The 13954-nt window shown below is 37.0% G+C and overlaps 1 protein-coding gene across 1 annotated transcript in view; it reads right to left on the minus strand.

Annotated features, from left to right (window-relative positions):
- Positions 1-3330: 3330 nt before the first annotated feature.
- The window catches only part of PJA2 (praja ring finger ubiquitin ligase 2), a 29269-nt gene continuing 18645 nt past the window's right edge, over positions 3331-13954 (minus strand). The window contains exons 5-9 of the mRNA XM_075726563.1: positions 13213-13395; positions 10902-11013; positions 5033-5147; positions 4605-4720; positions 3331-3476 (exon numbers count right to left, since the gene is read on the minus strand). Coding sequence (XP_075582678.1) covers positions 3345-3476; positions 4605-4720; positions 5033-5147; positions 10902-11013; positions 13213-13395 — 658 coding nt within the window. The 3' untranslated portion in view covers positions 3331-3344. The remainder of the gene's footprint in view (positions 3477-4604; positions 4721-5032; positions 5148-10901; positions 11014-13212; positions 13396-13954) is intronic.

The following is a 13954-nucleotide window of genomic DNA, read 5'->3' on the forward strand; positions in this document are numbered from 1 at the left end:
TTTTTGTAGAGATAAAGAATAATTGCATTTTGCAACTCTTCTATATCAATAAAAAAAAGCAAAGAAAAAGGCTGGGTTTCCTCAGGTGTTCAATCAAGCACAGAATAAGGAAACACAGGGGAAAACAGAAGCTTTCTACACCATATAACAAGGAACATGTCTGCAGAGCTGTGACTGTAACCTTAACCAAAATCCTAAGACACAGACAGGCACAAGAACTAAGGGCACTTCCCCTCTGACTTGAAGCGAGGTTCTTTTCACACTATGTTAATTGCTTTCATTATGGCTATTTAAGAAAACTCTGTTACCTGTGTGTCTAATAGCCAAAACAGATAATTTATGCTTTCAAAACCTGCCAGAATTTGAAAGGAGGAAACAAAACATTAAAAAGGCTCTGTTGTTGGAGTTTTTTAAAACAAAAAATAAAAAAAAGCATTTTAACTTCAGAATGAAAATGTTTATGGAAATATTAAAATTACTTCAGTTTACATCAGGTAGTTAGTTAAGTTAGATGCTTCCAATGTGCTAGTGCATGTATAGACAACGTGAACCTTTAACAGAAACAAGCTTATTTTTCCACATTTGCTTTCTCGTTCTTGTGGAGTGCTTGGTTTTACCTAGCATGAGGAAAAAAGATTTTCTTCCTTGCAGCTAGAAGTTTTTACCTGAAAATTCTCTTTGAGCAAAAAGAAAATTAATTGTTATTATTCTAGGAAAATATTATACTTTGTGGGGCCTCTTCAAGAATTAGGCCCATTTTAACTAAACAATTCTATATTTGAAGGAGAAACCACAGAATCCGTTACGACTTCATTTACCAAAAAAATTAAATACCACAACAAATAATTGGACATGATCCAAAGGTTTGGTTTTTTTTTACTTTCTATTTTGTGTTAAACACATCTACTGGTAATCTTTTGAGTATGACCTAACATATGCTTTTTTAGACACGTTGTTAGAAAGACCTTTCATCTGCTATTTCCTCAGATGAGGAGCCAAGAAAGATCTGCAAATACATCCCCCCCCACATTGAAGTTAGAAAAAAGAGAACATGAACACTATTCTTTTAGAGAGCTGTTTAGGAATAGGAAGAAGTCAGCTCTGAGGCCAGCAACAGATAATGAAGGAAGTAAAAAGCTTCTAGCTTAGCTCTTGACACTGCTACTTAAGTCTGGAATCAAAAGCTGCTAGCGAGAGGATTTCCAAATCTTGCCACAGAAGTGAAAGTAATTCTCTCTATAAAACACTGTGCTTAAGAGATTAAATGAAGGCCAACATATTGTGCCATTCCAGAAAGAAACAAAGTATAGGCTGGTAACATTTGCTGCAGGGAGAATTACTGAAAAACAAAAGGCCCTAACAAAGAACAAGTTTGATACCACTAAGTCCCTTGCATGCAATACAAATGTCTTCATTTCCACTTTCTCTTAAATCTACATACATCCCATACACACCTCTCAGATGAGCTTCAAAGGTTGCATTACTGTTTTGTCAACCACTCTCCACAGCACTAGTTTGTAATAGAGATGCTGAAGATTATAGCACTTCTTGGATTAGTGTGAGTTCTGCCAGGGAGTATGCCTAGAACTTTTATGTTCCTTGTGATGTTTCCCCAAATCCTACTGATGGCTACTTCAGTGAATGTAAAGTTTTAATACAGGAAAATAAGCTGGCAAGGACCTACACACCTGCCACTTTTCACCAGTATCCTATTGTTTTGGCTTCCGTGTACTTTTAAGTTTTGGAGTTACATAAGTGAAAACCTCAGGAGCAGACCCATGGCAACTTCCACCAATTCTTTGTTCTGCTTCAGTCCACAAGTTATACTGCAAAGTACATCACACAACTCTGCGTCCCTCAAACATGAATATTTTATCTTCTACTGCTAATAAAAGAATGTATTAATATTTGTAAAGAAATGAGATACTATGATGGCAGCCATAATCATAACTGAATAGCTGGAAAGCTACTGTAAGATTATCTATTTTTAATTAATCACTTTTCCAAGAGCTTAATTCAGCTTAATTTCAAAGTTACTGGAAAAATCTGTAACTGTTTTAAGAGGGTTTGATTAGACCCCTTGTGTATTATTCTCATGCACCAACATTTTAGGAATTGGGTGTCTAACAGTCACAGAAAAGTTTTTGTGCAGCCATTAGTAGATATATACACATCTAAATATATATATAAAAATACACATTAACTTTCTGTCCTGTAATAATTAACTCCATGTCCCTTAAAGTTTTTGCATATACTGGAGTATTATTTATAGAAATACATTTCAGAAATCAGCCTTTTGTCCTTTAAAATATTAAGTGTAGCATAACCCACTGTAACCAGTGCAAATACCAGAAACATTACTAATTTTTAAATTTCTGAAATAACTTTACAACAATTATCCTAATAGCCAAGTATTCAAATGTATTCAAATGTGAAGTTTCTACTACCTTTTTCAGACTTGAGAGTGCAAGAGCCAAAAATATTTTAACTATATCTGCATTAGAAAGCAGCCCCACCCCTGATATATATAAAAACAAATACATCTTAGAAAGAGAGAGAGCATGCATGCATGCAGGAGAGAGTGCAGGAGACCTAATTAGTAGAATGGAATTTAAATACAAATTGAAGGAACCATCTGCCCATTTCTTATACATGCAACTCCTTCGAAATGTAGAACTTCAAATGTTGGAGTTCCATAGTTCATATACTTATTCAGGACACAGGCTTAAAAATGGTGCTAGCATTTATAAAAAAAAAAGAGACCGCAGCAATTTAATATCACTTTGGACAGTAAGAAAAAAGTTTATTATAGAATAAATTGGTAAATTGTTCCATTATGCAATTTGTTTCCAGTGAAATCAAATACTACCACTGCTGGCATCACAAAACATCTTCCCATTTGATGCAAATATGAGAGATCAATTACAAAGTCACTTAGTGGCACTAACTTTGACCAAAACCAAATAGTTCAGTTATATTAGGTAAAATAGATTATAAGCATAACTTTAACAAGCTGCAAGTGCACTGCAGCTGCAAGAACTTTAACAAAGTGCCACATTAATTATCTTTTTGGGAAAATTTCTCATAACACAAGCTTTAGACATGACAGTTACCAGCAACATTCTGCTAAGAAAAAAAAGGCTGCACATTCTTCCAGCTTACAGTTTGAAAATTTAAGCTATTATTGTCAGCCTAAAGGGTCTGAAGTGTCTTGCACTGTCTTTCTAAACCAAAATATATAAAATAGGTAGTATTTTACATACTTTATACATAATTATTTTCACACTAATTAAACAGGCAAAATTTACGTTTTTATTTTGGTGGCAAAGACTTAATTTCAGACCCTAGTTTGAAGCTTCTGGAGCACTGGGAACAGAAGATGCAGAATCATGATCAAATAGAAAGGAAATGGCGGCAGCAGCTGCTTCAGGAAGTACAGGTGCAAGCACATGACGACAAACTGGGCATGTTCCCGACTACAAAAAAAAAAAAAAAAAGAAAAGAACCCAGGTCATTTGCACAGTTTGCATTCAATTTTATTGAAAAGCTAAAGGTTATTATATACAAAGTATTTAATGTCTCCACAACAGCACTGTCTCAAAGCCAAACAGCACCAAACAGCAGATACATCAGGCTCTCTGCAAGGTCTTCTTCAAAGATTGATTTTACAGGTGGGAATTTTTTTTTTTTTTTTTGAGGCAAGGATTAAATATAAACTAGGTACAGCCCAAATCTAACAGGAAGTATTTTGCTCTAGTTTTCACCAACAGCAGTTTACTGTGACAGCAGAAAAAGGCAAGACATGTAATACAAGGAATATCAGTGTGGTAATCAACACTGTCAAGGTAAAAAAAAAAAAATAAACCCACCAATAACCCATGCTAGAGGTGTTCTCATCTCCCTAGTCTGAATCAATTAATCTTCCTCTTGTACCTTGTGAGGAAATGACATGTTACACTGCAGGCTCACTGCAAACTAGCAAGTCCAGGCACATACTGTGCGTAAAGTAGAATGCAAGTGCAAGGAAAAAAAAGTACCAATTCATTACAGTTCTTTTAGTCTAGCCGTAATATGATGTAAGCCTTTTTAAGACACTTGGAAGGAAACTGATTACAGATTATGAAAACGAAATCTAATACAATATAGATTTACCAAAGGTAATTTTTTTCAATCAATCTACAAGCATTCCGGTATTTCTCCTGCCAGCCTTAGCTGTCACCATAAATGGGCCTGACATTCTGGCAAGACAGATCAGATCCTTTGCTCTTCTCAGAGAAAATCAAGCCATCATCTTTACCTCAAGGTATGAGTACAGTAAAGAAAGCTTTTCTTATACCAAAACAAGTTATAATTCATCCATCTCTAATTCTTACTAAAAGCAGACCATGTTTTTCCTCACAAAAATACCGCATTTAGTCAAGAAATTGCCCTTCAGGTTATAAATTACTTTTCTCATTTGCACTAGAATTTCGTTCCAAAATGCATAAAATTAACAGCCATTTATTTCTTGGTATTTCATCCCACATTTTCAAAGAGTTACAAACTGTTCTTCCCAGAAGAATTCAAACACTCAAAAAACCCCACACCAGTCCAGTAGTACTTACCTTCTGTAACCAAAGAGTTACACAAGGTTTGTGAAACAAATGATGACACGGTAGCTCTGTTATAATTTCATCTTTCACATATTCAGTGCAGCAGATAGTACAACACTGTTCTTGACCTACACCCACAATGAAGAGAAAGCTTTATTACTATTATCTTGTTTTACACCAAGATGCGCTGAAATTAAAATACATGTATTATTGACAGTACCGCTAACGATTACAAAATACAATCACACTTACTCCAGTAAAGATTAGTTTTCCAAACTGACCAAAGTTATATTCAGTCTGATTCAAGATTCAAAAGCTCTTAGAACAGCACTGCCAGCTGCACAGTGAGTATGTTTAAATACTGCACCTATGGCATTACAGAAAGCTAAATTTGTTCTTATAAACTTTTTGGAAATTAATTCTTAATTGTTTTTCCATACCTTCATGGACATCTGTGACAATAATCTGTGGCAGACAATCTATGGCTTCTTTAGTAGCTGGTGGATGAGCCTGTTCAACATCAAATCCAAGAGACTCCAAGTGTGCCAAAGCATTCTGAAAAGGGTGAGCAGAGACCAAGTTCTCTTATTCACAAATGTAACATTCCATATAAAAACAAAAAAGCAAGAAAAGGAATCCAATTCTAATAGTATTACTTTCTTAAATGGAAGTTATATCTGTCAGACTATTACATCATTTTTATTTTCATAATGAATGAGATGAAACTGAAAGTCAAAACAGTAACAGCTTGTTTTTTAAGCCTTCTTACAGTATCAGGACAGAGTCACAACTTACCCTCTAATGAACATTTGTTCATTTTATAAAGTTTCAGAAAAGGCAGCAAGTCAAAAGTGTAATAAAGCTTTCTAGTACAAAACTTCCATTACATTTCGCTGTCTGAAAATAAAAGCCTCATTAATGTGTTTCCTAGCTTCAACTACTGAATTATTCAGGTACAAACAAAAATATTAAGTACCTCAGCTACACTACCAATGTAAGCTTTCAGAAGAAAACAGGATCCACACAGATCTTTCATCTGTATAATGACTTAAGACAGACATAGTGCTCTGAAATCATCTTGTTTGAAACTTAAGTTTTTCACCATACAAAATCTTTTAGACTGATGCTACAGTAAGCACATGTGATGTTTACATCATACGTTCAACCCTGTAAGACACCAAAAGGATCCCCAGTAGAAAAAAAAAAAGCAACACAGAACTCAGATTGGTTATATTCGCTAAGAAATGTACTAGATACACCTGTTTTAACAGCAGAACAAACTGAAACTGAAGAGCCAAGGACACAGAAGCACTTAGTTCATATCCTTCATGAACTAGTCACATGCCTCAAGTGCAACTAGTTACTGCTCTAATCAGCATGAAAATTATTTATTCTAATGGCCACAAAACTCCCTTGGCAAGAAGTTTAAGAAAACCTGACATTTTTGTAATGTTGGGGGTACACTTAACTAAAAAAAATACACTAAAGAAACATTGGATTACACAGAAACATCTTCAGTAGTCTTTCCTCTTAAACTTTACAGAAAGTTACTAGAGCTGCAGCCTGAAAACATGCCTGCACTTTTATCACAGTGGCAAGGTAGCTCAGGCAATCATCCCACCATAGATCCAAACTAGCTGGTTTACACATAGTCAAATGTTTGTGGCAGCAGACAGATCAGCAGGAGCTAACAGACAAATATTTACAGCTCCTACTGCCACACATATTCTCATCTAGAAATCTGCTAATTTAAAGGAAATCCTGGGACAGTTATCCCTAGTGCAGCATGCAAGTCCACCTGCAAAACAGGTACACTCCTCAAATTTAACAGCTTACAAATATTCAGTTCTGCTACAGCAAACAATACTGCCTTACTAACATTAAGGTGATTTTAGTATTTGTAATTGTATTTTGCTACAGCTGCAATGGTCTGAGAATAATTTGTAGGTAAAAATACAATGCTTAATTAGATTACCTACTACAGCTGGAAAAATTAGATAAGACCCCAGGCAGACAGAAGGATGCAGTAGTACCTATGTGTCAAACTTCTGTGTCTATATCCAGTATTAGTACTCTTAAACAGAAAAGAATTTACAAAAGCATTGTATTGTTTGCTTTTGAAAGCTACACAAAAGAAACATCACAGACACAAAGCCTCACAGTGACTCTGACACTTAAAACCACATCTTCAAAACCAAAGCAGAGCAAAGAAGGGACAGTTTTACAACTTTTATAATATACCTTTATAACTTCAAAGACACCTTTATTTCCTTCCTCTTATTACTTGTGCGACTGCTTACTGCTCCATGTACCATAAACCAAATGCTGGACACTGCCAAAAAAACAGGAGTACTATAGCCTACAGGGGTTTGAGCTCCTCACATCTGTGAATCGACACAGGAAATATTCAAAAATGAAGTCACTGACACTGCGCACAGCCAACCTGTTCTATAATGCTAATGAAGTAAACCAGCTTAGTACTCCCAGCTAAGTAATTTCTTTAAAATAAATGGAAGTTAAACAAACAAAAAAAGTCACACATTCAGGTTATTACATTTTAGAATCCCAGAGTCTTATAGAACATAGCTTTTTTAAAAAGTATTCACTACTTCTCCCCTCCAAGTGTCACAATTAATTGGGACAGATGTCTCCTCCTCCCCAGTTAAGATACAGTTGAATTTTGGATGCATTATCATGTTACATCCCTTTCAAGAGTTTCATAGCTACAGAAAATTAGTTTGCTGGATAGAGAAATTTTCAGAAAATTTTGAGCTGTAATAGACTCTCGTCATAAATTACATTGTTACAGGTGAAAAAGATCTGCTTAGTGAATATACTATTTCAGATAACAGAATTTTAGGAAACTTAAGGAGGTGGATTAAGTAAATCAGTAACAGGTTGAATGAAGTCACATTCACTAGACAGATTATTAATGATGTTATAATTAAACTCAACCCAATCTGTTCATCAAATCAGAATAATACTTAAAACTAGTCAAAGCTCAGACTTCTCCATTACAAAACCTCAGGTGCAAAAATACTTACTACCAGGAAGCAGATGGGTCACTTTTTAAGCTTGAAGCAAAAGCAGAGGTATGTTTGCACCCATAAGGTAGAATCAGACTAAGCAAGATTTAAGTAATAGCTATTTGCCCTAAAACCAGATCTAAATAATACTAAAAGAGCACAACTTGCAACAACTAGCCTGTTAGAAAGCTGAGTATAAATACATAGATAATATGTAACTGCAAAGTGGCAAACCAGCTCGGGGTATAATTGTTCAAGCAGAGAAGGAAGACACACACGCAAGCAATAAGATCTGGAAGGTGAACAAGCAGGAAAGGTATCTGGTGAAACTGAAAAATCTAATCATCTTGCAGAAAAATGCCTAGCAAAACCAGAACAAGTCCTGATATCCAAAATAAGATTAACTATGTCAAGAACAGATGAAGTCACCCCCTTTACTCTTGGGGAGAGGTATGAGGAGCATAAAATACCAATCATGAGGAAGACAGACAACTAGCTTCAGTTCTCACTTCCCTCAAAGAGCGCTGAAGCCTGATCACTTTGACCCTAGTTAATAAGATACTCCTCACAGTGATCTCTAACTCCCTACTTGATACATATATATAGTTGCAACAACCTACAGAACAAAAATTGTTGTATTACATTTTCTATACACCCTAGAAATGGAAAACCAGAAGTTGCATTTTCTAGAAGAAAGCAAAGGCATTTTCAGCAACCTCTCTTGCCCAAACTTGAAAAGTTAGTTCAGTTTGGTCTTTGCATCACAAAAGAAACTGTCTTTTTAAACAGAAATTTCCACCCCACCTCAAAAATGCTGTACACCACATTTTAGATATCTGAGCAAGCATTGTGACCACAGTACCAAAGATAAGGAAAAGGCTTTGTAACACTATGCGATATTTAGTATTTCAATGAAAGATTTTACTTTTTTAAATTTGTGGAAGATACTTCTACATCTTAATCTACAATTGTCTGACAACCACGAAAGCTGTGTTTAAAGGCTGTTCTGAATATCCTTCCAGGAACACAAGTGCCTAGCCTATGTTAATCCAGTCAGGGACAGAGTCATATCATATTTTATTAAGAGATTACACCGGACTAGCCATTTGCAAGTCCTATTTTCTAGAAAGCAGAAAACATTATGTCCTGATCCTGTCTACATCTTGCTGTGGTCATTAAAAGACAGGATCTCAGCAAACAATTAAAATGAATTCTGGATAGATAGACATTACAGAGCCTTTTTTTGCTCGCTTTCTCTCAACTTCCAGAAATACCTGCAATATTGCCTAAGAGAAACATTGAACAGTTTTGCGTAATCCTTGCTTATTTTCTGAACAATTTTGGGAATGATCTTCACACTGGAAAGAGAGGTGCTCTATATATTCTGCTTGAGATTTGGAGGAAATACTTGGAATTCTTACGCAAAACTTGTGTTGTCCATTTAGTCACAATCAACACAGCTGTTGCTTTTATTACTCAGTTACCATTTTCTGCTAATTCCAATTATGCCAGACTTCTATGCCCACCATAAAGTTTCAGACACCTAAGCACCAATTGCAAGCACAAATACTATTTAAGAGAATTGGCTTTCCCTCTTGTCCAACATCCACGGTGACCTGTACCACAGGTACCAGAGAATAACTACCTTTGTAGTCATCTACCTGCTTGCCAAGTATGTTCAATGACACTGTTCCTGGTGACACTAACATAATTACAGCATCTTCTTAGCTAGCCATGCACATAGCCACCTAGGATTGCTTTTACAGGTCAAGCCTGACAAGAGTGCACATGTTTCTTCTGACAGAGTAACTAGGGAAATGTTACACAGTAATGAGAAAGAACAACTCGGAACCATAATAACACCTGAAGAGGAGACTAAGGTTAACATACAGACTGAAAAAAAGAAATGATGGGATTAGTTTCCCCTCTCTACACAGATCCTCTTGTTTTGGTGCAAGGGAAGAGGTCAACTACTTCTGTAGTTCTGTCCTTTTTGATGTAGTGAGAACCAGCAGCTATGAGAGAGACAAAGAATTTTCTCTATACAACTTCAAAATACTTCTTTTACCCTTATAGTAAGGATATCAACAGACCTCCTACAAATTAATAAGCACTTCTGAAGTGTCTCCGGATGAATAATGCTAACAAGATTCTACACAGCTGGAGAAGACCCTATGGTACTTGATCATGAATTATGCTGACCTCCCATATACCTTGGGGGATGCACAATACATGGAAACTGAAGGACTGCCAGCTTCAGGGAACAAACCTTCCACCCCCTTGGAAAATCCCCATGAAGTTTATTCACAAAATCATTGATTTTGCACATATCCATGGAAAAAAAATTATCTCTGATTGTTCCACTGTCAGCTTGAGAAAGCATTTTAAAGCACCCTTGGTATTTTGTCTGCAAGCACACTATGACATACAGTCTGCCCTGTTCACCCCTTTTAACTAAGAGCTAGTTGTCAAACTGCCCCTTGATGCCCCTAAACTTATGTCACACACAAAACATTCAATTATACATCTACACATCATTTTACTCTTATTTTGACAAATTCCCTGCAAGGGAGATTTCTGGCAGTGCAAAAATTGTCATGTTGTATCAAAGTGAATTTCAGCTGGCTCCATATTCACTCTGACAGCGACCAGAAAAGACAAAGATCGAAACCATGCTTGGTCTCAGTAACAAATGCTCTGGTTTATCCAAAGTTAGAAAGATGAGATGAGATTAGAACAAGGAAAAGATAAAAGGCTTTTTGCTTTTGAGTGGTTTGTGGGGGTTTTTGGTTTTGTTTTAGTTTTTTTTTTTAATTTAGAACACATGGAGTCAAGACTGTCACACACAGAAAAGTCTTCTACTGAGGAATAAAAATACGAGACATCCAATTGTACTCTTGCAAATAAAAAAAGCTGGGACAATCCATAGACACAGATCCAGATATGAAATTTACTTTGTTATGTAGGGAATTTGGCAACATTCTTTAATATAATTTAAATAACACATGTTTATACCGGTAGAAATCAGTATCTTTTTTCCTTTAAGAGAAAATAAATAAATATTCTAAAAGGAGTAGCACTGACCAATGACTTCTGGCACTACATCATTTAAAAGAACCTCCAACATTTATTTTCAAGCTTGCAGACCTGAAAGTTCAAGCTAAGACAGGAAAGTAATATCTTCCCTGATTCTCCTGATTTTCAGATTATGCTGAAAAAGTGTTCAATAATAAAAACTTGTGTCACAACATCACTGATAATACCACCAAGAATATTTTAATACCTCCACAGCTTGTTGTAAGTGCCCTTCTAGCGCCATGAATGTGAGAAACTGAGAACCTACATGAGGAACGGCTTGAGCAAGTCCTAGGCCATCACCGAACTCATCAAGTACTCTGAAAAACATGAGTTAGGAAACATGGTCTTCATTTCACAGTAAATAGTAATAACATGAAGGCTGGGAACATCAAATTACTGCACATCACCTGTTAACAACTGTGTGCGTATACTCTCATACAGTGCTTGTGTTGGATTGACCTTGGCTGGCTGCCAGATACCTACCCAGCTGCCTTCTCACTCCCTCACCTCAACTGGATGGGGACATAAATTAAGACTTAAAACCTCATGGGTTGAGCTAAAGACAAGGACATCACTCACCAATCACCATCACAGGCAAAACAATCTCAGCTTAAGGGGGAACCTTAATTTAACTGAAAGGCTGAACGAGATGATCTTCTGTGGTGCATTCCAATCTGGTCTGTGTTACAATTCTATGAACTTATTACCAATAAAAATGGATTTGGATGGTGAGAAACAAAGACAAAAAGTAAACCACCTTCCCCTTAGCCCTCCCTCTCTGTCCCAGGCTCAAATTCACTCCTTCATTTCCAACTCCTCTATGTCCCCCTACCCCAAGCAGTGTAGAGGGATGGGGAATGGGGGTTGTGGTCAGTTCACTGCAGTACCTCTCTGCCACTCCTTCCTCATCACACTGTTTCCCTGCTCCAGTGTGGGGTCCCTCCCACAGGCTGCAGGCCTTCGCAAACTACTCCAGCATGGGCTCTCCACAGGCACAGTTCCTTCAGCAAATACGTACTTGCTCCACTGTGGTCTTTTCCAGGGGCTGCAAGAGAATCTCTCTCCCCCAGCACCTGGAGCACCTCCTCACCCTTCTTCTCTGACCTTGGTGTCTGCAGGGCTGTTTCTCTCACATCACCCTCACTCCTTTCTCTCACACTCTGTGGTGCAGCATTTTTCATGCTTTCTTAAATACACTTTCCTAGAGGCACCACCCTGCAGTAGGTCTGCTGGGGCCAGCTGGAGTCATCTGTGTCCCACATGTGGCAGCCCCAGCCTCTCCTCCCCTCTGCCAGCACCTGCTCCCAGTAAAGAGGTACACTTAAGACAATATAGACTTCAGAAGAACATGATGGGAGCTTTTACTGTTGACTACTCCAGAGTAAAAGGGCATAGAGCTCAGCTAATAAATTTCATATGTATGCTATTAAGCTCATTTTACAACTAGCATTCAGATTGTGATTACATCATGTGTCACAGTTCATAGCTTGGCAGCTGCTTCGAGTTCTGTTTTCAGCATTCAGAGATCAAATCTTAAAACAGGCACAAGCAAAATCATGTACACATCTGCATATGCTCAACAGACAAAACTTAACAGACTATTACAGAAGCATCTTCCTTCCTATTTTGAGTAATTAGGAAGCTTACCATGGCTAACACCCAACACTTAAAAAAGAGGTTTGTCCATATCTACAATTCTTTTCCTAGCTTGTTGCCTGGCACTGTAAGAACACGTGCCTTACTACTAGCTTGGACTCTCAGGCATTAGTCCCTGTTGTGCTTTTGCAGACTATAACTTCACAAGGAGAAAATACCAGTGGTTTTGGTATGTCTCTGCTGTAGTTTATAGTACTTTTAATAAGCAGAAGAGAGCAAGTGTTACGTCTCTCACTGGAAAGCATTCTGTCTAGCTCACTCTTACTTTAAAACAAACTCACTACACTATTCTAGGATTAGGCTGTGCAAGTGGCTCTGATCACATTCTTCCTGGTATTTGCAGAATTTTTGTGATAAATACATTGCAATATTCTTCAGTAATCTAATGATAAAAAAATCGAGTGAGGCATTCAAAATTATGACAGTATTAGGTAAGCGTATGGCATTTCAAAGATAAATAAAATAGGCTTATAACATCTAACTTACACCAGCTGCAAAAGAGGAAAAGACCAATTATAAAATTGCACTGACTTGAATGCTGATTACATTCATATTGCTTTACTTTTGTTATACTTCCACTCTACTTACCATCTTGAAAATTAATTGAAAAAGTACACCCATCCCTTGAATATTCAGCATACCAGAATTTTCTCAGATCACAGCCAGATTTAGCAAATCTACATCCTTTTTCTCTCATTAGAAGAAACATAGCACATGAAGTACCTTAAGCCTTAAAACTCAGCTTCTCAGCCTTTGAAGCAAGTGCGTACTTGCCACGAGTATTTTTGACATCTTACAGAAAAAGCAAAGAGTAACTACAAACCCTCTGAAATTAATGGGGAAAAATATCAAAGGCATACCTCCACTCCACATCCAAGTCTTCACTTACACTGGAGTCATCCTCAAGATTGTTATTTCCATCCAGCATGAAGAATCCTGGACGCATGGAATCACTTACTGGATTATTCTCCTCATCACTGCTACTTTCTACTTCTCGGTACTGTAACCGAGGAATCTCTCCTTCCTCCATTACTGTCTGCTCCCTTCAAATAAATAAATGAAAAAAGGTAAGACTAAAAATCTAACAAATTTTACAAACACATGCAAGCACCAGAAGCTATACATATTACGCGCAGCTGCATGTTTCCCAGACTGCAGAGCCTTAGACTAGGAATTTAGTATTTATTGTAAAAACTAAGAAACTCCCAGTGGTTATCACCTCCAGACTCAGAATCCAGTAACGCCCACAATTCTGTGGCAAAATTATTTGCCTAATGCTCAGGGCCAGCAGTACAGTAAATATCTTGCTTTGCATTTTCCCTAATATAGGCAGCATCCCTGCCAGGGCTAGTAAATTTGGTACTAAAGATATTTTTATTCATCTACAAGGTCCTAAAGCCACTAAAAAGAAAGGCTTTCTTGACACCCTGGAACAGGCTTCATGGGGAAAGTTGGCCTGAATTCAAAGAGATATTATTTGCAAGAGAAGTTATTTGCATAGTGAAAGAGATTTCTCTATTCCTGGATTTTCTAGAGGAGCACAAGTCATCTGGATGTTTAGAACCACAGGGCTGCAAGTACCACTTTCCTTATCAAAGGGCA

This window comes from Pelecanus crispus, chromosome Z, assembly GCF_030463565.1.
Source record: "Pelecanus crispus isolate bPelCri1 chromosome Z, bPelCri1.pri, whole genome shotgun sequence".
Taxonomy (NCBI): Eukaryota; Metazoa; Chordata; class Aves; order Pelecaniformes; family Pelecanidae; genus Pelecanus; species Pelecanus crispus.